General features: G+C 38.8%; 1 protein-coding gene across 3 annotated transcripts in view; it reads left to right on the plus strand.

The window, feature by feature from the left end:
• The first annotated feature begins 1,145 nt into the window (after positions 1-1,145).
• Positions 1,146-27,204, plus strand: part of PEX5L (peroxisomal biogenesis factor 5 like) — a 121,268-nt gene continuing 95,209 nt past the window's right edge. For 2 of the 3 annotated variants that reach the window (XM_049802133.1, XM_049802136.1), the window contains exon 1: positions 1,146-1,229. In XM_049802133.1, the coding sequence (XP_049658090.1) occupies positions 1,209-1,229 (21 nt within the window). In that variant the 5' untranslated portion in view covers positions 1,146-1,208. Of the gene's footprint in view, positions 1,230-18,690; positions 18,726-27,204 lie in introns of those variants that run through there. The other variant, XM_049802134.1, reaches the window with a different exon arrangement.

Genomic DNA, 27,204 nt, shown 5'->3' on the forward strand with positions numbered 1-27,204 from the left:
CGTTTGCTCTTCGCGCGCAGAGCACGAGGTAGGGCCTGGCCCAAGCGTGTTACTAAAATTCGGTTTAATGACGACCGCAGCCTACACAACCCTCTGGTTCTGCAACGCCAAACTTTTTCAGCGCCGCAGGCAGCAGCAAGCGGCCCCCTTCCAGCTGCAGCAGCGGTGGGCGAGGGCTGCGAGCGGAGCGCGGCCGACCCCCGCGTTGGAGGCGGCCGTTCCCCGGGATGCGCCCGCACTCGGGCCCCTTCCCCTGCGCGCCCCCTCTCCTTCCACGCGAGGAGGCAAAACTCGCGGCCATGCGGGAGGCTCCATGTGCCAGATCCAGGTTTTGCCGTGTTCTGCCTCCGGGACGCTCCGGGTTTTGTGGGGGGGGTTTTTGTTCTTGTTACGCTTACTAATTTTTTTTTTTTTTCTTTTGCTATTTTTTTAATTGCTGCAGTGGAAGCCGCCAGCCCCCGGCGAGGCGGCGGGGCCGGGGGACCGCCGTTCCCCCCCCCCCCCCCCCCCCGGGCCGCCGGCAGGGCTCCGCCCGGTGGCCGCGGCACTCCGCGGGGCTCCGCGCGTTCCCCGGATGCCGCTCGCTCCCTCTGCGGCCGGAGGGAGGGAAAGAAGGAGGGAGGGAGGGAGGAGAGAAGGAAGGAGGGAGGAGGGAAGGGGGCAGGGAGGCCGGGGCTGCCTCCGGGAGGCGGGGGAGGGCCGCCGGGGCCGCCGGGCGGGCAGGCCGGGGCGGCTAGCAGCGGGACGAAGCGAGGCGCGGAGCGGCGCGGCGGGCGAGGCCCGGCAGCGGGCGGCCCCGCTCCGCTCCGCCCCGCGGCGCTCCCCGCCCGGCGGCCCCGCAGCCGCCGCTGCCGCCGCCGCCGCCGCCTGGGTCCGGCCCGCCTCCCCCCAGCACCCCGCGAGGAACAGCTCCTTTGCAGTTTGCAGCACCGCATTAAAAAGGGAGCGAGAGGCAGGGAGAGGCAGAAGGGAAGCGAGAGGAGAGAAGAAAGCAGCCCGGATCACCGGGCAACCGAAAGCAGTAAAGGAACGTCCAGGACAAACTGAATCTTTTGCGAAAAATAGCTCTTTCAGGGTTAGGCTTTTTTTTTTTTTTTTTTTTTTTTTTCCTTTCCCCTCTTTCTTTTAGTCGAGTGCACAGAAGTGCCCCCACCCCAGCGTACACACAACCTGTCGGCCTGAGGGGCACCTGAACCAGACAAAGCAGAATGTACCAGGGACACATGCAGGTAAGAGGCTGCAAGCAGGCTGGAGAGGAGAAGCCCTTTGAACGGGCTCCGCTGGAACGTGATTCTGTGAAGTTTCTGTGGGTTGAGCGGAGGGGAGATGCCACCTTGGCACCGTGCAACAAGTGAACTGGTGCAGTATGATCGTGGCACTCCAACTCAGGGCTGAAGGGAATAGCTTGCCTGGGGCTACCTCGGATCAAGGGGGAGGATGGAAAAGGGGTTCTATCAACTTTGTAACTAGGTGAAGTTTTGTCTATATTTATTCATTTATGATGCCTGCTTGTTCAAACAGATTCAAGGGAGCATTCCAGGGCAAACATTGTTATGGCATGCTTTAAGTGACACATGTCTCCTGTCATCCTCTTGATGCATCTCTTCCTGTATGTCAAGTGAAGGGCAAACAATAAGGGAAAAGACGGAGCACTTGCTTTGCAAAATCTGCAAAAATTTCGTGCCACACTTAAGCCGTCAATTTGCACAGTGTGTTGTGTTTAGAGGTGATGGATTTCTATTCGTCCCTCCCAACGTGGGATGAGGATTGATTTTGCTGAGCCCCAGAATGACTTTGTAGAATGAACTGAAACACATGTCTAAGTGGCTTCAACATTTCAGGCAGAAATCTTGCCTCATGATCCTATTGATCCACATCGCCATAGCTGAAAATGCTTCTCCCCGATAAAACCGTATTAGTGCCTTGGACGTGATGACTTTAACCTTGATTCCTGCTCTCCTTCACATGGCTCTTCCTTGGAAGGCCAAGTCTATTTTGAAGGAGGAGGAAATGCCAAAGTGGGGTAAAGGTTTACACTGATCTCCCAAGTTAATTTCTTTGCTTTTGGACCCAAATCTGGCTTTGTGTTCGTTGCCAGGAATGATCAAATGCTTTTATCATGTGCAGTGGCACCAGCCTGGCATGTAGTGTTGTTATTACTAAGGCTGTTTACAGAGAAACTGCACTTTTAGTAAGTGTAAGCTGACCACTTCTGTTTGGTGTGATTCTGCACAGCATTTAAAAATCTGTTGAGTGGTCATCAGGGACATTAAGCTTAAGTCAATGTCAAACACAGGCTTGTGTACAATGTATATGAGTTAAGTGAGGACTCTGATTCAGCACTCTGCTTTCCAGAACTGAATGATACCAGTTACTCTTTCATGTTTGTGTCATCTGATCTCAACAATGATAAATAATGTGTCATAATATTGCTTGTGATAGGAGAGAAAACAGGTTTTAACAAGAAATGTAATCAGTGGCAGGAGTATACGTATTACTATTTATTTCTGATAATAAGGTTAAAGAATGCATTGTTTTATGGTAACACAAAAACAACTCTATAACTAACGATACTGAATTGGACATTGCCAAATAGGTATTTATACCCTTAAGAAACCAGAAGTTCTTTGCTATGAGTAATATATTGCAAGGTTTTGACAAACGTACAACACTTTTTAAAAGGAAGTGTAATGGAATATTGAGGTGTCTGGCAGCACTGTAAATTTTCTGAGTCATTAAAAGGCTGAAATCAAACTTGCAATAGAAAAATCAGGTCTAAACATGCAAATATGTTGTGACTGATGTCCTTTAATTTTTTTTCTTTCAAAATATTTTACTTTTGTAGCCCAAATGTAATCAAATTCTAACCAAATTCTGTTTAAAAGTTTGCTGAATTAGAAATACTATTCATATTAAGTACACTCATCATTGTTAAAAATAAAAACCCACCTGAGTTCATCAACCAAACTTTTAAATATATTTCTGTCCTAGCAGGAAGCATTAATGTTCTTCAGATAACACCTAAAAAAGCCTAAAGCATTCAGAGAAATTTTCATGTTTACTATATTCTTAATTAGAGCCTTTAAGTGAGTCATAAAACGACAATAAAGAGCTAATTTCTTTGCAATGAAATGATCTACTGTAATGTTTATTAAACCATGTTGGAACACAAACTATCAAAGTTACCATACAAGTACAGTATCAAACCACATGGTAACAAAAATGTAGACGCATCCTAAGCATTATAGGTCCTTCCTTAATATCTCCAAGACTTCTGGTAAGACTTCTACTAACTTAAGGAAAACCATTTGCAATTACCTGCCAATCTAAAATAAGGTGAACCATAAAATTATCCAGACTTGGGTGGAATAATTTAGGCACCTAAGTCAATACCTGGACTCCTAAACAGTAATAATTTTGGTTTAAAAGACACTGAGCACTCACAGAGCTGCTGCTTTTTAAAGTGAAACTGGAGTGTTTAGCTGGTCCCTACCTGGGCACATAAGCATCTAACTTTACAGATCCAAATGCAAAATGATATGCCAATATATAACACCTGATCCTACACTCTTTAAGGCAAAGACACTTCTGAAGTTATTGTGATCAAATGTAGGATCTGATTTAGAATGCCAGTCATCATTTCCCTTTTTCCTAGTGTTTTGTTCTCAAATGTAAAAGTAAAACCTACAGAAATAATTCCTTAGTCCAATTACTTTAAAAGATGTTTAGAGAGAGCCAATGTTTTACTAATAACCTACTGTAACTCAGCTAATTCTTGGAAGACTTCTGAAAGGTGACAACATTAGCAACTGTAACAATGTAATAAGCATAATTACAGAGATTGAGAATTTACCCATCTTCAATAGGCATCAAGCATTATCAGCTTCAGTGGGGAATTTCTGACTAAGCTCAGTAAAGTCTGCAAGCGTAGATGAAATAAACTTTGTATTTAAGCACTGCTGAAGTCCAGCAAGCAGCTAAAGTACATTACTACATCAGGCCATGTGTATCTCTTCTTAATTCTTAGTGTATGGTACAGATTAGGGGGTTTTTTTCTGAATCACAGAAAATTACTTAATTTATTCCAAAGACCTATGTTTAGATTTCCCTCTTACTGTTTTATAAATGGATCCTCACAACACAGAAACACTGAAGATGTCCTAAGCTAAAATTCCAAAGACAGTAAAAAAAAAAAGAAAATAAAAGACAAAACATCTAAAAAGAAACTATGTTACTGGTTCAACCACTGTCTTTACATTTCCAGGTACCTTTATAGGACTATCTTTTGTGTTAGTTGTGCACTGCACACTTTCACATAAAATAGTAGGAGAAAGGCAAAGTGGCCTTCCACAGAGCTCGCACCACAAACACAAATAGGATGCAGAGAAGTACAGTGCCACAGGAGCTCTTTCAAAGCTATTTCACTATCATAATAAGCATAAGCATTTGATTTAGCTGTATTTACCAGCCTGTTCCATTTACACAGTTAACTGTCTAAAACATAACAGGGACTGGCATAGGTTCTAAGGCACATAGCTACCTCCTGAAGCCTGAGCCTTTAAGGTGGGGCTTTTGCACAAGAAAGAGAACTTAGATGAGATGCAGAGGCTATCTATTTGCCTACAAACATGCAATTTCTGTTATGTAAGAAGTCCTGTTTAATTCAGTAAACTTAGGCTCCAATGGGGCAAACCTGATGGTTACAGGAGCACACCCTGGGATTACACAGATCTGGCAAAAGAACCCAGTCTAAATGCTCAACTATACAGGTGTGAGAGAGAGTATTTCTCTCTTAGGACAATGTGTGCAACCCAATGCATGCTGGTTTCCATCTTCTTCACGGAAACAGTAGCAGGCCAGATGGAAGCAGAACATAAACTGAGTTCATCCCACAGTCACTGTTCTAAAATGTCTATCATTTTAACAACCAACAATAAGATGTTTTTGAAGTTTTTACAGTATATTATAATACCTGGTACCAGTCCCTCCCATTGACTTTTATGAAAGTTATATAAATGGATGTAGGATAAATTACAATCATAGAATGGGATTTTCAGCAGCATTTGGCTTCCTAGGAAATTAAAAATAAATGCTTTCAAACCTGTTTGTCTTGATGCTGTATATAGTCAGCTTTCTCCACCACAAATGTTTGAACAGAAGTAGTGCTTTGCCAAATGTTGGCATGGGAGTTTATGTATGGTAGTGTTATGTTTTGAGATGGTTTCATTTACACAAAGCAGAAATCTTGACCACACATGGCTATCAGAGTTCCTCTGGCAATTTTTTGCAAGAACAGGCTTGTTAGTCATGATGCTTTGGCCAAGTTCCAGATGAGATAGTTGGTCTCCTAAACTTTTAATTGCATAGGCAATCAACATCATGTCCTTAATTGTTGTGTTGTGTTCTGTATTATTGAACATATTTAACATCCTACCATTAGCAGTTCATATTTACATGAAATGATCTCTATTAGTCATTCACATTTCAGTAAGATTTCAGTCGTCAAGCACTGACCTATGATCGTAGTAGGTCTACAGAAAAATAGCTATGAACACATGAAAATTCTTGCAAGATGAAACCTCAAGAGCTTCACATGTTTTACTGGGCCTGAAAAGCATTGCTAAATATTTTAGAAGTTATAAAAAACATTTTTGCACTGATTTCCCAACACTTAAGACACAGCTAACTAACTCACTGGGAGAAGTGAAGCAGAACTGTCTCAAGATTAGCTGCAGATGCAAGTCCCATCTTCACTTATTTGGTAACCTATTAAAAATACTGTAATAGTGTTGGTTACACTGGCACCTAAAATAAATAAAACCCAAGCTATTAATCAATTATGAATAAAAAAGTAATCTCTCAGCTATGCGTTTTGTACGTGAATAAAACCGCCCACAAAGAATATGCACAACATAAAATTAAATTCAATGCTAAATTGAATCTATGCTCAGCTGTTATGATCAACATAAACTTAATAACTTTAAAGCTACAAAATTCTAAAAATCTGGGCATATAGCTGGAATGCTATCTGATCCCTACTGATGTCAATGAATCATAACTCCTAGCCTAGCAGAAATTCCATCATGATAAACTCATAATTTTTCATTATTACAAGCCTTTTCTAGAAGTATTCACAATACTAGGGTAGTGTTTACAATGGTATGTTTTCCATTTTGCCTTGATATTTTCCAGTTATTCACTAGTAGCTTTTCAGGTTTTGAACAGCAGATTATGAACTGCTTATAAATGAAATAAGCTAAAAATAATGAGCTTGCTTTCATTGAAAGAAGTTCATTCAAAGAAAGTAGGTGATATACTGCTTTTGGCTAAGACACGTACTGAAACTGTACAAATCGTGAGTGTTTGTAATGCCGATAGAGAAGTGTTCCTTGAAGCTGTTAGGCAGTTTTACAAGAACCTAGCAGAAAATCTTGCAAAGGCTCTGAAACTCTTGGCACGCAGTGTATTTTTGCTGAATGCAAATTAAGAGGAACTCTTACTAACTAAATAAGGATCCGTCCCTCTATTCTGGAATTAAATTCATTCAAAACACAGAAAAGAAACAGTCCCTAGCACTGTCGTTCATTTATATAAATATGTTAGTCTAAACCCAGTATATAGCTTTCACAAAAGAGGCACTGTTTACTCAAGAAATGATGCTGTATTTTTTTTTTAAATCTACCACTATTGTCACAATTTATGACAGCATGATGCAGTTGCTAGTTCTTTAAACTACACATCTAGAAACCTGGATTTTACTTCTAGCTTCATCATATAGGTTCAGCAAGCCCAGTCACCTTTCCATGCAGCCATTTTGCCCCATCTACGTTGTCTGCTCTGACTACCTAGCATGTAGGCTAAGCTTGAATATCAGTTATTTTTTTTTTAATCATGTTTTCAAATACCCTAAAATGCACCCTGTACAACTACTAAAACCAAGGCTTGATGATCAATAGCAAAATACTCAGCTGCATGAAGATCTCTGGGGCAGAGATGGGAGGGAGAGAGAGAGTCTATTTTGATTACTTAGCTTACACTTGTTTGAAAGTTTAGGTTTATGCTTGTTTGAAAACTAATTAGTTAATGGGACCCACTGTTAATATACCAGAGAGTGAAAAAGGCAGGCCAGCAGTCTCAGAATGGAAGAATGTAGATGAAACTGCTATGCAAAGGAGGTCAAAAAGTTGGAAAAAAGTCCACAAGCTAGATCAGGATGAAATACCCAAGTAGGACAAGGTGCACGAAAGGATGGGAAAGATAACCACATACAGAAATTTAGAGTTCCCTTTAGGAAATGCAGTCTCATAAACATTCATCTGTAGAAAATAATTTCTAATTGATGATAATCTTTTTCTAAACAAGCTCATTGTCCGAAAACTTTTAAAAAAGGGGTTTGATGGCTAAACCATCTGTTTAAAAGTATCTATCTAGTTTAATTTGCTACCCTTTTTGCAATAGTTAGAAATAAAAATGGTAAAAACATTGGAATAGTACTTAGAATGAATCTGGCCAGCTTTTTTTTTTTTCTTACATACCCAGCACAGGAAGTGTCTACCAGTTGTTTGTATCAGAGAATGCAAGTTTGCAAAGTCTATTTCAGAAATAGCTGATACTGCAAAACTGAGAGAAGTAGTTGTCTTCCAAATCGGGTGCCATGACATGTAAACTAGGAGGTGACTTTCCGCAGTTACGCGTTTTCATCATTGTCCAATAACATTACTAACAAAATGCCTAAGGATGCCTAAGGATCATAAAGACCATATTCAGCAAATTCTTCTACCAGGTTACAATTATTGTGAACAGTATGATATTTCATTGCTTTCTTCTGAGGCTTTTGAAATTCTGAGTCATTGGTGCATGAGTTTCACTTCCAATGGTTTATTTGCATATAAACAAAGTAAATTCTAAAATATCAAGTAATTGAAACTTATTATACTGAATGGAAGAAAAACATGTCTCATCAGATTAGCTATCCCCATGAATAGAAAACAAAACCCAAAGTTTAACATAGTCCCTGAATGTGATTTTTTTCCAAACTTTGCTTGATTAGTCACGTCTCAGCATTACTGCAGTTCCTCCCAAACATTTTTGATTAAACTCCTGTCAGGTTGGCATAATAGATGTAAGCCCCAAGTTTCCTTCCTCCACTTCCCCATGGCCTATCAAGACACTCGGACAGATTTGCCAGTGTTTCTTCTCTTACTCTGTCCTATTTGTTCATTTTCTCCTCCTTATCTGGGTTTGACGGCTTTCTTGAAATGTTTTGCCTCCTACCACATTTGCACTGCTTTCAGTTTCATTCATGCTGCCTACAGTAGGGCATCCAAGAGTACCCATGTCATGACTGCATGCTACGTGCAGCAGGGTCTGGGTCACCTCTCAGCAGCACTTGGTCACAAGACAAAAATGTTCCACAGTGAAGTTCACTGTCACGAGTAGAAAAGCAGCAAACTGATGGCTGCCAGCAGAGCTGGCTGCTCACAAACTAAATCTAGATTAGGAGACAATAGGGGACCACCAAGAAAAGGGAAGTAGCAGGCTTTAAAAGAGCAACCTGACTTTTTGCCTCCAGCCACTAAAACATGTTTGTAGGGTAGACCAGTCTCCACAAACTCTCTTTTCTCACATGCTTATCTATTTTGGCAATCCCTAGAGAAAAATAACCGCACTACAGTCTTTGTGACTTTCTTTGTAAAATAAGGGAACACTCTACTGTCTCATACTTGTCTTAGAGCAGTCTACTATCTTCTGGTAACTTGCCACTGTTAATTTCATATCGATTCCTTAAAACGCTTCTTGTCCTAACATGGATGTTGAATATAATACAAGTTACATGAATACAAACATCTTTGGACAGCATTTTTCAATTAACATACAAAATAACAGCTATGCATTTAGAATCTGTCAGTATAATAGCGAAAGCCTATGTGATAAGTACTGTGCAATGAATTCAGACAAACAATCTTTCTTGATTGCATTAAGACTTTGTTTTCTGTTATGAGATACGTAAAAGAAATTCAAATACTCTTATCCACTGACATTTAGAAATGAAAAGTTCAGAATGATTTTGACATGCATTTATTTTAGGACCAGTCAAATTTTTCTTTGTATTTCCCCCCCCCCCCTCCTTAGATCAGTCATTTCACTTTATAGACTAGTTTTCAAAAGCTGAAGAAATAAACTTTAAAATTTGGCTTACCAACATTAGAGCCAGCTGTATCTATCTTTACATGAATGAATTAAAGTGGAAATTATACAGATCTAAATAAGAGAATAAATGGCTTCCAAGCCTTTTTTACATATTACTGTCTTCCTAACATCACCAGTCGTGTTCCAAAGTTACAGGGTAAAGTAGAGAATACAGCATGTCCTGAATAGGCGCAGAAAAGCGGTTACAAATTGCATTTTCTAATTCAATGTTTTCTAACTGGTACCTGTATCAAGAAAAAGGTTCAGGAACTCTTACTCACTGTTCATTAAAAGTCAGTTAAAAGATAATACTTGCCTGTTTAAGCCTACCCTGGAATAAAGAGATCTGTTTCTCAATAAGCAACACTGAATATTAGAATTTAAGGTCACAGAATTTACTGAGGTCAAGTTTCCTAATATTAAGGTAGGATGAAGCAAAGACTATAGTAAATAGAAGCTTTTGGAATATTTTTGAGTGTTATGTAAAACTGAGATAAAGCATCGCATTTTGATGCGATAGTAATCTGTCACAGCTTTTAAAAATCTAAGGGAGTATCCCCTAATAGGAAGATCTGAAAAAAAGTCAGTATCTGGAATTTTACACAGAAGAACAGATTAATATTATTTATGTAAAGTAGAAGGAAGGCCTTAGTCTTCACTAAGGCCTTAGACACTATTGTCACAGAAGTAATGACAGAAATGTCATAGAAGCGATTAATGAAATAATAACAAGTGTAGCTTGACATGTGTCTCATCAAAGTGACAAGTTATTTCTGCTGTCATTCACTAAAGTTTAACAAGGAAGATAACTTTTCAGTTACAGGCTTCAGATGTAGATGAGATCTTTCATCTTTTGCTGTTCATCATCTAACACTCCTTCCAAGAACCAGGACAATTTTAAGAAGGCTTTGAAAAAGGAATACAAAGAAGAATGTTAGATAAATGAAAGGAGGAAAACGATGATGCACAACAGAGCAAAAAATAAAGCAAAAGAACGGAAACTAGGAAACAAGTGCTGTTGTTCTTCTGAACAGTAGAAAACATTGTTAATATTGTAACTGTATTTAATCCAGGTAATGTACACAATATGGCAAGGTATATAAAAATGGGAGGGATGCATAGGTTTGCCTGAACCTATGCAACAAAACAAAGGGATCCGAATTATTAGAAAACAGCTGGACACTACATAAAAACAGTGAAAGAACACTTATCCCTGGAGCACTCACCATAAAAAATTACGTGCTGTTCAGGAAAGATAGAAAACCAAAGGTGTTGGTCACGTTAGGAGCCTGGATTCCAAGAAAGTGTGTGGGGGGAATTTTGTAAGCTTCAGAACTAATATTTTCAATTGTTAAAATGTTAAGACTAAGCCAAGAACACACAAGGAATGGAGATAAAGTGCTCCTCAAAGGCAGAAGAAAAAAGTACAAGTTGCCTAAGTAAAGCTTATTTAGATCTTGAAAGTATATTAAAACAACTATTGAAAGTTTTTCAGCCACATGATTAAGAAGGGGGTGGAAGCAAAACATATTCAAAGTGGCATTAATATTATGGATAACCTAATTTGCGGTGCAAACCAAAAATGGTTATGAGGGTATGAATCCTGCAATTATTACAGATGTGTGAAGCAAAAGCTCATGAGGAGGTACACTGTACAATCTCTATCCCAAACTGATGACGGAACTAGTGTATGAAATGGAAGACTTGGTAGCAAATATTTAATAGCCTAGTTATGAAACCAGACATAGTGTCATACGACAGGATGATAGAAAAATACGTCAAGATTTAAGATAAGGTGAGAAAAATGGTAAGACAACTAACAACCCACATGGCTATGCATAATCTGCAAGGTTTTAGGGGACAGACTTTAAGCAAAATAAACATACACAGAAAAATGGAAAAAATGCTATTTGCATTTATCAAGAGAAGATAACGTCAGGCAAACTTGACAGCATTTTCTGTTATCATAACTGTGGGTTTAGGCAATAGGCAAGGGAGATGTAACTGACTTGAGCTATATGATCTTTTGTTAGGGTGTCACAAAAGAAATTATTAGTGAAGCTTGAGAAAGTAAGGAATAGTAGAAAATCTGTAAAGAGGGCAAGAAGCTCATTCATGGGGAAGTGAAAAATAGAGCATTAAAGGAAGGACTGTCAGACTGAGGAAGGCTTAATAGGGAGGGTCTTTGTGGATGATTGTTGGTAGTGATGTCTGATGTTTCATCCATAAGCATACTAGAAAGAGGAAGATGTTGACTATGCTTGTTGATTACTCAATGCTGAGAAACATCATCAGTATTGGGAAACTTCATTAGTACTGATGAGTTTCAGGTCACTATGCAGAGGGAACTGTGTGAACTTCACCAATACAAATACGATTAAATTTAACAGCACAATATGCTCTTGAACATCAATAACAAAAAAAATGTCTACCCTAAGCTGTAAACTATTATTTATAAATGATTAAGAAGAAAGACTTGCACATACATACAAGATGACTATAAGTTATCAATATGATATAGCCATAAAAAAGACAGGCATTTCTATTATTAGAAGAGTTTTTTTCCAGATTAGTAAGGAAAATATCAATGCCACCAGCAAATTTCAACTGAGAATCTTGTACAGTTCAGTCAAGAAGAGAGGCATGGAAACAGGTCCAAAGGAGGATGATCAAGAAGGGAAAGTCTATCTTATGAGAAGAGACCAAAAGGGTTTTGGTTAATTTTGTTGAGCAAAATGACGGCTCAGCAGGAGCATAATCACAGCATGTAAATGCATCAGGGAGATAAACACCAGATACGGAAAAACCTAAATTAGCTAAGGACAAAACTGGCATGGGAACAAATGGATATTAACCGGCTGTGAATAAATTTAGGTTGGAAATTAGAAGAAGGTTTCTGATCATTAGAGCAATCAAGATTTCCAATAGCCTTCCAACTGGAATAGTGGAGGCAAAAAAACTAATTTAAAGATGAAACACAATCAATTTATGAAAGACTGTGTGTGACATGCTGCCTGTGAGAGCAGAAGACTGAACCTCAATAACCTAGCAACAACACCCTCCTTGTCTTCTGAAATTTCTCTGACTTCAGCAGAAAAAACCCTGACTCTTGTTCAGTAAGACCCAAATCCTCAACTTCAAGAAGTCGAAAGTCTTCCTGTTATGGCTGTAGAGGACTTGATTGTCTTCACAGCTTCAGCAACATTGTGCTAAGAGCACCATACAGGTACTAACAAATTAGTCTCACTTCTGTTGCCTAGTCCGAAACATCGTTTCGACTACTTGTAGAGCTGAGCTCTACAGTTTGAATACTCTCTCTGCCAGCTGCCTTATCAAGTCTCCCACTCAGCTGAACTGATAATTTTACTACATGTAAAACCTTAATAATCAGAGGAAATTTATTTCCCCCATACAGCTAAACTCAGTGGTTCATGCTAAAACATTGAAGCTTTTCCCCATCTTGTATTCATGTTCCTATAAGCAGGCACCTAGGGTTTGAAATCACCAGCTCTGTTAACATTGTGTAACAGGAAGCTTAAATTTATTTTAATAACAGCTGAAGTGAGTGTGCATGAGTATGTAAACTAGAACCCATCAGAACCAGTAGGGATATTTTCCCTGACCTCAGCAGAGCCAGGATACAGCTTTTTCTCCATACTACCACCAGCTCACTTTTCTTTCCTGAGCTCCAAAAATAAATGCAATGGTCATTATTTAGAGCATATTCTCTTAAATAAAAGGAGCTCAGCGCTCTGTTTTGCAGTCCTAGTCAGGACTGAACTCACTTTGGACTGTTTTCTTTGAAGGGATCATAAACCCATGTCTTATAGTCAGTCCTATGTCCCTTCTAGTAGACTGAGTCACAAAATTATTTCTGGGTTAATTCAGGCTCATAAAACTACTTCAGGATCTGATTGCTGGGGTTCCTGTCCCATCTCAGATCATCATGGCTGTGATTTGCATCCCTCAATGTACCAGGCAGACAGATGTCCATGAACACTCCATCACAACTTGATAATATCATTACAGCCTTGCAGCTCTTGGTTGCTAGCAGTTGCTGTGCTGCAGTTTACTGAGCATCACTCTGCTACTCATATTTCAGAATTTCAGGAGTGATGCCAGCAAAGAGTTTCCAAATAGGTGACATCACTGGATAATGGCTAGTCAAAGATATGCAGAAGCATATTGCTAAATTCACTGAGCAAGGAAATAAGATGGTCGTTTGATGAGTTAAGTACTTTTTCCTGCCAGTACATGAAAAATGAATGCTTATTTCCAAAGTGGTTTATAGTTGGCAAAGAGTAACAAAATTTCACTGCCTTTTTCTCAAATAGTCACTGACAAATATCAGAAATAAAGTTTCAAATAAAATTCCAAGTAATTAACTCAGACTCATTAATTATCACAGAAAAAACATTCACATTGTTGCATATATATTCTGTGTATTTGCTAAGCACCAAGCAAAGTAATTTTATGTGAATTTACAAATGAGAATATTTACTGTTCCTTCTTGCACACAAACTTGCTCAAGTTCCATCTGGTGTAAGTGCCATTTGCAGAATTAGGGAGCAGAAGGATTATGTTACTGAAATGGCCAACCAGACATGATAGACACAGACTAGAAAGACTACGCATATCAAGACAAAGTTTGTCAAATGGCTAAAATGTATGTACATAGTGCGCCCAGTGGACAGTTGCAATTGGCAGAAGAATTGCAAATAAAAGACATGGGAATAGGAAGGTTTTTACTGAGTTTCGTACAGCTATATTCACAAGGAAATGGAATGCTTGGCTTACACTCATACACAATAAACAATCAACTTTTTTTTCAGCTATGATGAGTTGACTGCCTGCATGGTGCTTTTGATATATCACTACCGACAGGCGTTCTTTGATTTCGAGTCTTTCTTGCCAAGTCATCAGTTCTAAAAATTAAAATCCTACCTAGCATTTCAGCAGACAAGAAAGTAGTTGCTTCAATTGCATAATCTTCTGGACAGTGGTCAGAAAGGAGCACAAAAGAAACACATTTACACTCAGCTACAAGTGGAAACTTAGCACTGTTAGTTTTTTCACTGACATTTACATAACATATTCTGGTTTATGTTTTATTTTGAAACCACTGAGATGATGGCTGCACTATCATTCCCACTTCAACTGACAATTAAATACATACGTATCAAAACCTGCTAATACTTTACAGAATACTCTAAGTTTACTACTCAGAAACAATTATGCATCTATATTTTTTATGGGTTTTTTTGTTCTTTATAACTGACACTTCTTGAAAAGCAATAGAATCACTGCTTAAGAGTTCTACATTTGTCATTTGTTTCTCCTCAAATAATTAAATCCTTTTCATAAAAGGACAAAATAAATATATTACAGACATTAAATAAATTCTGCTCCAACCTATATTTACAGGTTCTTATTAAATAACAGGAGAAACAGTTATTTAGTGCATCTGGTTACCATTTGTCTCCCTCCAGTTTTAGTTTTGGGCAGTCAATCAGAATTTGTTTTTATGGGCAGTAAAATAATTTCTGAAATTTCTGAAATATGAGAAGCATCATTTCAAAAGAAGAAATTAATCACAGATTTCTGTCCTATGTCACCTTTTTATTAATACTTATTACTGGCGGAGGATCATGACACTATGTACTCATGAACTGCAAGATTCATTTAAAAAAGGTGCTACTCTATGTTCATCTATTCCCCATCCAGTGAAATCCTGAAATCCTAGTTCCAGTAAAATCAAATTATAAAGATACCATTAATTTCAGTGCAATCAGGATTTTGGTTAGAATCTTTCACAGTAGGAAGCATTGTTCCTTGCCTCAAAGTACTATTAAAAGGAGTATCTTCATTCTGTGAACACAGAGGAATAACTAGTATAGAAGTAGGCGAAATTCTGCTTTGGGGATTTGTACCTGTTTACACTCAATTTGTATGTGGTACATTATCTACTTTCTGCAGAAATAGTTGGAGGATTAAAATACCCATTATACAACTTGAAGGGTTTTAAACACGATCTACTCTGTCTATAAGAAAGGCGGGTTCCATTATTGTTAGATCATTTCTTCCAATAGGTTAGATGAGAAAAGCACTCAGTCTACTATGCAATTTTTGTGGAACTGTTGTTTACTGACTGGATTTGAAAAAGGCAACACTTGGCTCCGATCTGGGGAGAAAGAGAGAAGTTCGAAGACCTAGCATAATCAGCTGTGTGTGGGAACAAAGGGCCTTCCTTACCTGACAGTTCAGTACGTGGGAAAGGTACTGGTAGGACAGATAATAGCAGCTGAAGTCTGTTTCCGCAGCAAATTAAATTCTTCCAAGTGTGCATGTGCCAGGTGTTAAGTCCTTCACTGGAACTGCACAGGATCTTATCTGCTGCTGACAAATCATTTACAGTGGGACCAGCCCCAAATAGATTGTATTTTTATCTAAATGCAGGTTCTGTCCAATAACTTTCTGGATCCACATGCATAATGAAGTAACCTCCAATGGTTATGGCAGTACTACAGAGGGATCTGGCGTTAAGTTCCTGCTTTGCCTTTGCCACAGATTTTCTATATGAACTTGGACAAGGCATTTAGTTTCTATGTGCCTCTGTTCTCCATCAGTTAGACAGGAATAAAAGCACTTCCATCCTCACAGGGTGTTATCCAGATGTATTAAAACATATAGAAGCACACGTTTGAGCAGTTATGGAGGCCACTTTTGTTTCTAATTCCTAAGCTGATTTTTATTCCAATAAAAATGAAAAGTCATCTTAAAAGTCACCTTTACATTTTAATCCAAGCTTTTTGCCGGATTTCACACAGAAGTTATAGTGTAACAGCATGCTACAGGATTTAGTGCCCTTCACATAAGTGAATTGGTAGGGGAGTTGGAAAAAAAAATACAGATAATGGAATCCCAAATACAGGAGGGCTCTCTTCAAAACATGGAAACCTGGCCAAGTAAATTTAACTCTTCCTTCTGGGATATTGCTGATAAGACATGGATAGAACAATGATTCATGTAAGAGAAGTGAAGCAGATGAGTACTACAACAACGGAGAACCATAAATGGATAAGGAAAACTAAAAACAACAAAGGAACTCTGAAGCAAAGTCTGCTCAGGAGCGTCCTGCCCAATGCTGGGTACACAAGTCACACCATGGAAGTGGGGGCAGGATGGCATGGTTGAACCTCCAGCCACAGGGGGTGAGGAGGAGGAAAACCTCATTCTGAACCAGGCTCAGAACCTGAACACTGGTTCAGAGTTTTAAGAATGGAGCTGGCTGAACAAGTGTTTTAGTAGATAGCACAGGAACCCCCCATGATTTTATCCATTGCTTCTGTGAAACTAGAACAAACTTTTTCACATCACAGTGTCCCAGTCTAATCACAGCTACGTCTGGCTAATCAATTGGAATGCAATTCATTCAATGCATTACTTCATAACTGTTATATACTCAAAATCTGTAATAAAAGGTAATTAAAAAATATGATAAATGGAATAACACTGTAAGCCCAGTCTTGATTTCCACAAATCAGTTTGCTGCACTGGGGCACACTAGCAAATGATATGGTCTTCAAGAACAAGTCAACATTGCTTACTTTTGTTAGAAAGTCTTGTCACTTACAGTGAAAGATTATTCTGGTTTCTCCATTTTTCACATATAATGCAGAAACATAAACGTAGTGCACATAGTATTTTTCTAAAACAAGATGATTTGGTTTCAGGGTGGCTTTCTAAGGCTAATAACACATAATATGATAATTATAAGAGGACAAGGAACAGACTGGTGTTGAGCAACGGGATGCAAAAAAACCCCTACTGTACTGATACATTTTCAAAGGGCTTTTCAAGATACAGAGTTGTGAAAAGGTATGAAGTGAAAAAGTTTATTCAAAGCAGTAGAACCAGTTTGAATAATTCTGAGAAAAGGGCTGTAAAGTGGGTGTACCATTAGAAACAACAGAGCACACCACTTGGAACATGAAAGGGTTCCTAACACAGTAATTAGCACGCATATCGACCTGAAATTTTGAAGAATATCATGAGGTAACATCTCAAAGACTCTCTAATACCCGATGAAAGAATTAAAGGCCTCAGAAAGAGGCATTTTCTAGACAATTAAGATATTTTAGTCTCCGTAACTAAATTCAGATGAAATGCTTTAGTGAACACTGGAATTTAAGATTAACACCTTTATATTACCGGTAGCACATCCTTGGCCATGTGATTCTTAGCAGTGTCAAAAAGCAGCCGTGAGAGTGGACCAGCCAGTTAGGTAGCCACTAGACACACAGCCTCAGCCATTAGAGCACTTCTACAGAAGGGATATGCCAAAGGTGTCCTAAATATCACTGTGGTCACCAGCTGCTTTAACATTCTGTCTCTACAGAAAGAGACTGCAACTTCATAACTGGTATCGATCTCAGTCTGCCCTATGGGGAGAGGAGGATATATACATTCACTTCCAGCCTCATTTCTTAATCTATGCTAGGAAAGACAGTTTCAACAAAACCTGCTGTTAAGGGCCATAGCTTTTGCTTTAAGTGGTTCTCAGTTTCAAATGCAGTTCTTTGTCATTAGACTGTGTGAGCTGTAGGCTACTGCTTGTACAATCCCAGACCAGCTCTCCAGGGAAGATCACCAGCCTCTCGAAAAAGTTAGTATAGACAGGTAAGATACTTGGATCTCAGTTCCCTAGGGATTCTTGTTTAGGCAGGAGGAGGGAGTCCTGAGTCCTGTTCCCTCTATACACTGTGTTGCCTTTACAGTTATTACTACTAAAGATCCTACCAAAAATTGTCTGCGAGATGGAAAATAGAATAAAATCAGATATAACTTGAGTTGAATAGAACAGATCACTGCAAGTTGCTGAGCTATACCCCCCTCTGACATCTGCAGAGACCCTTTAAGTTCAAGGGATGATACAGATGTAATTAGAATAGAACCTGATGCAAGACATTAGAAATAACAGCAAAATAACATAATATCATGGATTAATATTAAGAAGCTATTTAGCAATAAAAAAATAATAATCACCAAATGCTGAAATACATAATGTGCTGAAAACATGCAGAAACCATTAAACCCAATCATTTTAAGAGAAAGCTATATAGTTTTTTTTTAGAAAAAAAGAACAGAGGGCACTGCTGCTGGCTAGGTAATTGTTAATTTTTCATGTGAATTTATTGCATATGTAAGTGATTGAATTAGTAGCACTGACAGGAACCCAGGCACAGTAAAAGCTTCCTGATACTGACACAGCACTGCTCAAGCTGTACAGTCCTGACCATTAGCAATACCGATATTGAAGCCCTGAGCCTTTCTCTCAAGCAGAGTCTGCAGAGCACACTGGAACTGGACTAAGCAAGGTATTGTTTCTGTGATGTGAATTTGCAGACATCCATAACAAAGACTAGGATGAGACCACTACACTTTTTTAGATTAATGACCTAATTTGGACTCTGATGCCAGGCTCCAGGGAAGAAAGTCCAGTGCAAGCTAATATCATGCTACCAAAATACTGCAAGGTAAGTTTTGGGGGAAAAATGTTAAGAGGATTTCGTATTTTGTGGTAAAAAGACTAAATGCAAAAGGGAGTCAGAAACAGCCAGCTTGCAGAAGAGACTATAAGGTACAGCAATCAGAATGATTTCCCACCTTTGAGAAAAGAGGGTCATTTCCAGACACTCAGAGGCTGAGCAGTGAAATCTGGATTTGCTATCATAGAGCGATAGATTGCTTCAGAACAGTGAGGCTTTGAGAGCAAACTAGGGGAATGTAAATTGCATATCTGATAATTTAAGCATGCAAGTCTATTGCCAGATATTACCATCTAAAAGGAATATAGGTATCATGACTGCTTTTAAGTCCTTAGGGAGTCTCATAACCTTTTGGGAACCCTTTCCTCCTTCCCTGCAACGATTTAACCTTTTGACCATGTCGGTGCTTGTATCAATGTAAATAAATCGTACACACAGACAGTAATATTTGGGGAGCAGTCAAAACAAAACTGTGCAAAACATCAGGGACGCAGGATGTTGTGTGAATTCTGTATGAAAACCTCATATCCAAGAATAGATACAGATCTTTAAAAAAAAAGTATTTCAGATGCATTATGAATGTGCAGATGAGCAGCCACAGGGAAACATTTCATTGCTGTCTCATAAACTATATTTCTGTAGTGTCAGATTGTGACAGCTTATAAGAACATAATATGAGCTTTTTCTAAGAGTAACACTGCTGGACTTAATCGTACTGCTAATGGAGTAAGATTTTTCTTGGAGTAAGGGTGCCATAAACCAGCCCTCAGTCACCACTTCCTGTTTACTTCTTGTGGTTTGTTCTCTAGAGCAAACATGTATTTCTCTCACTTGAAACTTCTGCTTGTTACAAAAAAAAAATCATTGCTTAATATTTTCCTTTTCACACCATTCATCCTCATGGAAGGCATTTCTTTTTAAGTAAATCATCTTGCATGTAGAAAAGTGAAAGAATTACTGTTCTCTGATTAGCAGAGTGGTAGCTTCACTTAATGCGTTCTTTTTCAATAGGTCTAGACAGTCTCTTCTAAAATTTCATTTAGCTATCATTTGTAACTCATTTGAACTCTCCTAAGTGACTGAAATTGTTACTTCAATATTCTCCTTTTTATTGAAAGTTATTGCACTGCTGCAAGCAGGGTATTTTATGTGATGAATTTCTACATGGTTGATCCGAAAGGAGAGACGACAAAACAGAAGAGACCCCCAAATTAAATTCTAATCCGATTTAACAACAGCTGTAAGGGAAATGAGGAAATATTGGTTACTCTAGAACCTCAGTCTCGTGGTAACATGAAAAATGAAGCTGATCATCTAGAAATTTTTACTAGTTTAAGTTTTCACCTATATACAAACGTTCTGTGAGCAACTACAAACAAAACCAGGCAGAAGCTCCCATTGAATGATGACATTGTACAAATGGCAAGATTCATGAACTAGGATTGAGAGCAATACATTATAAGTAAGCATATGCAGAGGTGCACAATTAATAGTAAAACTAGCAAATGTTTTTGCAACTTCAGGTGTGGTCCAAACATCAAAAAAAAAGTGTTATAATACACTGACAGATTTTGAGGCTAGACTGATCCATTTACTGTCATCTCATATGAACTGTAACGTAATACAGGCTGATGAACTTCACACACTTGTTTGACACACTTATTTGATCTTCAGTATCATAGTCTGAATGAGAACAGTATATACTCTGGAAAAGCATCTAGTTTAAGTTTAAAGACTTAAAGCGATGGGAAATCTACCATCACTTGCTCAAGATATTCCAGTAGTGATTCTGTTCAAAGTATTCTTAGTGAGTATTAGCAAGCTATTATAACGTTTCTTTCACAGACACAAAGAACACATTAGAAATTATCTTACAAGAATATAATAAAGCAGACAGTATTTTTAGAATTCTCAGGTAACCTGAATTATAATGAGAAGATTTGAAATTCTATTTCTAAGCATGGAGAGTACACCTAACTCAGAAGCTGTGTAAATAAGGACATGAAAGAATCAGTTAAAAGTCTCTATCTTCTTGTTCCCAACACAGCATTTCAGTTCACTTACAGTGGACAAAAATGGCAGTTGGAGGAGTTAGAGGAATAACCCTCAAGGCAGCAGCAGCCTCTTGCTATATATGGCACAAAATGATCTTACAGTGTAAAAGTTTCCATTGCCTTTGGAGGAACCAGGATTTCACCTCTAGTCTTGTGGGAGGGAATTGTGATCAACTTTCAGAAAACGGCTAGGTCAAGAAACAGGAAGGCTGCTTTGTAGAATGAACTTAACATCTATTCACATGTATATGTCAGGAGTGTGTATTCCTGTATATTATAGTAAGCAAAATGTAGTCTACCTACTCTGAGGTAGTTTAATCATACATCTCTTTTAGAAATTTCTCAGAAAGTTCCTGGCAACAAGAGTTTTTACAGTCCAATTAACAGAATAGGGAGTGACAGTCTCTAAGCCTGAAAACAATTCTCACTAACAATAATCTGGACAAGGCTACAGATAAAAAAACTCTTCCTTATACACGGAAAGGAAACGTTATTCAACCAGTTGCAAAAAATGGAAGAACAATTTTTACCCACACTCAGAATGGAAGCAAAAGACAAAGGAGTTTGAACTTGTCAGTAAAAGAAATAGTTTAGCGTATGTCCTGATTTGGGAAGAAGAATAATCAATATTTAAAGATACTAAACAGACTATAGTTGGAGACAATCCTGTCATCAAGAGAATGCTAGAAGCCAAGAAAAGAGCAGAGGAAAGCTGAAAGGGGATATTGCATTGTGCTGGTAAATCAAGGTAAAAATAAACACAGGTCAGAATAGCAAATGCGTTGATTCTACTACTAACTTCTTATTTCCCTGTTCAGTGGAAAGGAGAACTATTACATGCAATACTACCCATCCCACTGCTTATCATTTATGATAACCAAGCCAACACTACCAGCACTTACAGTGTTAACTATTCCATGCTTTCCAATTACATTCACTGGATTAATTTCTGTCTTGTTAACTCCATGAATGCACTAATTTCTTGTCATAATTTCCCTTCTCCCCACCTATTAACATAAACAGTAGTAATTTCTGTGCAACTAATACTAAAATGAAGTGCACTGGTTTGGAAATGTACTGTGTACAAGTAGAACAGAAATGGAGTGACCTTGCCTGCAAAATACATTACTAAATGTCTGAACATTTACCTGAACTAGTCAGTTAGGAAATATTAAATTACAGAAGCTTATATATTTTGGACAGTATGATATTTCTTTCACAGAAGTTGTTCAATAACATTAATTCAAACCAAAATACATCTATCATATCTTTTTTTAATGCTGGATTAGGATTGAAGGCTGCTTTCACTATTCCCTCATGACAACACAAAGGCAAAAAATCCCTCTATAGGGACTCGGTAGTCAAATCAACTTGTTTATGAAGCAAAGCCTACTTGTTTTATTTAGAACAGTCTCAGCAGACCTCAGGTAGCACAATGAATCTCTACCTGGATGCTGTCAGCCTTACTTAGCTAAAGCAGGTCCTTACCTTGGATTTCTAACATTTTGACCGATAACTTTTTTTCTCCTCCAAGTACTTTAATTGTGTTTATCCAGCAGCAAAATTTGATACTTAATAATTCACTGACAAGATTATGTGCCTGCACCTTTCCCTTGCAGCTGTATTTACTCAAAACAAAGCTATTCAAATAAGCCTTAATCAAGACACATCATGCTACCACACTGTATGTGTGCAAATCTCCTCGGATCCCTCCAGCTAGGAACACCAGTAGTGAAGCCCCAGACTAGCAGGGCAGTTGACTGGCGGGGCAAACCTGTTTCATTGTGATGGGGCATCAGTGACACATTTAGTTGATTTAAAAGTCACCTGGGTTCCTTAAGTACTCAGCAAAAGACGTATTGTTTCTTCTGTGCCTGTCGAGTCACTGTTTGGAAGCTAACGGAGGAACTCCCGACAGCCCGGCCTCCACGTTCCTTCTCACAGAACGTTTGCCGCCCTTTCTTAAAAGATGGTTCCCCAGAGGTGCCACAAACGCCTCTGATTGGTTCAGAGGGGCCAGACACTCCCCTGATTGGTTCAGTTGTGGGCGGGGCCACTGGGGAGCCGGCTGGAACCAGCACAGGGCAGCCCCCGGCCTCCGCCCGAGCCTGGCCAGTTACACCCAGCTGCGGAGGTGGATGCTCAACCGCTTGGTTTGGCAGCACAGCTCTCCCTAGTCTAACGTTCTAAGGAACAAACGGCGTGTAGGGGTAAGTCTTTGTCCTGCACTGGAGTTGTTTACAGCTGGGGACTGTAACTGTAGGTCACGGTGAGCAGTTCCCTGGCAGCAGTGCAATGTGTCACTCGTTAGCTGGAAATTCCCAGGGAAAGACATCTCTTTTTCTTTAAAGTTTACTTTATTACAATTAGGGGATAAATTACAGTTAAAACTATTGGAAATGGAATTACTAAAAGAAAAAATAATTAAAAGCTTTATCGATAACTACAGAGTGCTAAGAGTCTTGCTTAACTGAGGCCTATCTCCTGAATGCCATCCACCAGTATTATTTAAATAACGTTTTGCCATTCCAACATACCAAGTTATACTGAAGAGTTTTCACAGAAACTGAACGCGATACATTAATAACACAGACAGCATTTGAGGTACTTGCGATTCCACCGTATACCAGACTTGCGGGATTCTGCCACACTACCCCACATAACTCAATTAAAGCTAAATTCATATGGGTGCATACAAGTTAGCAAGCTGCAGTCGTACTTTTGAAAAAGGAGATCACTTTACTGACTAATTGTACACGTTCTCTTAATTACTTTTACTCCACGTTCACTCCATCACCTCCCACAAAAAATAGCATTTAAAGTCTTTTCTGCATGAAGAGTGACTGTAAGGTGCAGTTAATTCAGTGCCTAAGACTTACCAATACATCAAACAGTGACAATAGAGTGGAAAGAAACAACAAACTTCCAGTGACTCCAATAAAATAGCATGAACATCCTACCATGAGATAGAATCTTTTATCTTTCGACTTGAAATTGCAGGTCCTGTATATTTTATGCTCTAAGCACTAAAAAAAAAAAAAAAAAAAAAAAAAAAAATTCAATGGGCAGATGCCAAAAGAAAGACAACCATTTTAAAAAATATGTAAACACTTAACAGTAAACTCTTTTTGCCAATACATGGTTGTGGAAACTTTCTGGTAGTCAGCATTGATCTGCACATCTGAGTCCATGAAAATGAGCAGACAAGGCCACAGCTGCTGCAGTTCACACTGCAGAGGCTGTACCATTCTGTAACTTCTTAAAATAAAGCTCTCTATATTTTATCAGTACAGCAATCTGAAGTTCAAGTGTCTTGAACGATTTCTGGCTTTATCATAGAATCACAGAATGGTTTGGGTTGGAAGGGACATTAAAGATCATCTGTTTCCAACCCCCCTGCCATGGGCAGGGACACCTTCCACCAGACCAGGTGGCTCAAAGCCCCATCCAACCTGGCCTTGAACACTGCCAGGGATGGACAGGGCAGCCACAACCTCTCTGGGCAACCTATTCCAGTGCCTCACCACCCACACAGTGAAGAATTTCTTCCTTATATCTAATCTAAATCTACCCCCTTTCAGTTTGAAGCCATTACCCCTTGCCCTATCATCACATGCCCTTCTAAGAAGTCCCTCTCTGGCTTTCCTGTAAGCCCCCTTTAGGTACCGGAAGGCTGCTGTAGGGTCTCCCTGGAGCCTTCTTTTCTCCATGCTGAACAACCCCAACTCTCTCAGCCTGTCTTCACAGGAGAGGTGCTCCAGCCCTCTGATCGTCTTTGTGGCCCTTCTCTGGACTTGCTCCAACAGGTCCATGTCCCTCTCATGTTGGGAACCCCAGAGCTGAATGCAGTACTCCAGGTGGGGTCTCCTTAACAGTGGATGCAACAGTCTAAATGTGGTTAATTAAAATTTAAATTTTTGATTTTTAAAATTTTACTTTTTTATCTAAAACATGAAATGTATTTAAAAAGAAAAATTTCCTGTAAAGCTAGCATTTGCAGCCCAGTTACTGCAGAAGATAATGGGAGCCTTGTGGGAAATAAAGCTATTTGTGTAAGATTATGAGGGACCTTTTCCCAACGGTATACTTTTGAACATATCCAGCTCTATAGCCATATTTACTTGAAAAAGCTGGCTTTAACTATATGACTACTACTCTCAGATGGTAGATTTAGGAATGAGCTATACAAATCAGTCAAAATCTGATTCCACATGAATTTTAGATCATTTGTATATACAAGAAATAAAGAAATGAAATTTTTTAAGTAGACAACTTGTATAAGCAGTACTTCAGGCAGAGAAATGCAGGATTATCAGAATCATTTGGAAGCTCACAGAAAGAGACTGCAAAAAAGCCTTCCATTCTGACTTCCTACCAGACTTATAATGAAAAAATATTTTGTGATATTGTGAAAATCGGTAGAACTGTAACCACTACATAATAAAAGCACTCTTGTCCCCAGAAAAATCAATAGCTGTGTCTTCATTAGATCTAATCACTAAGGCTAAAATTCTAAATGCATTTTGGCAAAACAAGATTTTCTTTAGATATGTATTTTATATACATAACCAGAAAAATAAAATTAAAGGAGATTTATGACATTAATGCAAAGCTGCCAGCAAACACCAGAATATCATCTCCAAAGGAATTCTAAAAATACTTGCTCTGTGTGTATGGACTGTAGTTAACCCCTCTGTCCTGAATATGAACCTTAGTGCCATGCTGGAAATCATCCCATGGAGACCACAGTGTTAGCAAATCAACAAGAAACATTTCACACCAATATTTATTGGTATGTTGTCAGCCCTGCACATACAAAAGATCTTTTATTAGGATTCCAAAGTATTTGAAAAGTGCCAGCACTCTGGAGGATACTACTGGACACATGGTTTACTGTGCCTATAAATACAGTCCTCTGTTTTCTGAGGTTCTCTGTGCCTCAGTTTCTCTCTTTATAAAAACACTTTAGGGACAATGCCAACCTACCTTACAGAGATCTGTCATGTGGTTAAATTCACTGATGCCTGTCAAGTTGTCCTAGAGCCTTGGATAAAAATGAAACAGGCAAATGGCACTGGAATAGTATTGGCAAATAAGGTGTTCTAAACTAAGGTAGAAAAAACACACTAGCTTCCCAAAATGCATGCAGAGGAAAAAGGGGCTATCCTCTTCTTACATGCAAAACATATAATTTTTTCATACATTTGTAAATAAAGTTAAAATGAGACTCCACATAGCTGCAAATAAAATTTCTATCACGTTTTCCCCTTTTCCTCATTTTTACATCATCATTTACAATGCTTTTCTGGCCTATCATGAAGCCTTTCATCTGAGAATTAACTTTCTCAATTCCATTCCCTGCTTTCCAAACCTACACAAAGTACAAAGTTACCTGCCTCATTCGCTGTTCTAACCATGTTTTTTTTCTTAGGAGTCTTTCCATTGTGACAAGTTTAACCACTCCAGTTAATGCATACGTATGAAAATGAGATCAAGACAAAGGTGTAAATTACCTGGTCAGTGTAGTATCGTGCTCAGAAAGCCATTCAGACCTGCCATCACACATTTTGTCCATCACTGTCCTATTGTAAATATATAATCCCTTTAGCATTGCATTCCCTTTACAATTGCATTTAGCACTTTCAGACTGCTTCATACCAGGTTTTTGTTAGATATAATCTGGATCTTGAAATAGTGGGAATTGTTAACTATTATAATATAGCAAATTATTTATTTTTGAGGCATAGGACAGGAAATACTAAATCCTGCACCATTAAAAATTATTCTGTACTTCCATAGCCTAAGTCCAAGAAGGACATATATACATACACTAGGAAAAATCTATTGTTTCAGCACATCCACAGGGTTGTGTGGGAAAGCAACTCAACCTGTTAAGAAACAGCTCACATCAGCACTTTCTGCAGTATGACCTAGCTACTTCATCTTACTGAGCTTCAGTGTGTTTTGCTGGCTGGCAGTAGTGAGCAAAGAGATACTGAGAGAGAAAAACAAAATGAAAGTTGGGGCGAGACATTAGCTTCAGAAAGCTGCAAAGGGAATCTCTTTAACACTATTTCTCCCAGACTTACAGGCACCCACCAGTGAACTGCAAAAGCCTGCTCGTTTTCCACACACACGCAAGAAAAATTAAGTTGCATAAGATTTAGTGTCTTTTTAAAAAAAAAAAACACATGGGGATTCTCAGTCCAGATTCTAACTAATAAGAAAATTATTGCAAAACTTCACCATAGCTGATAGATTTATAGACAGATAACCTGGATACACTAACATGTGGTCTCTCCAAGTTTTTTGGGGACTCAGGCCCTTGGATAATGATAAGAAAGCCCTTGCTGGTTCTGTTGTTCTGTGTGTATGTTATAAACATGAGTTTTCAGTGCCTTTAATTCTTCCAT

Source organism: Accipiter gentilis, chromosome 6, assembly GCF_929443795.1.
Source record: "Accipiter gentilis chromosome 6, bAccGen1.1, whole genome shotgun sequence".
Lineage (NCBI taxonomy): Eukaryota > Metazoa > Chordata > Aves > Accipitriformes > Accipitridae > Astur > Astur gentilis.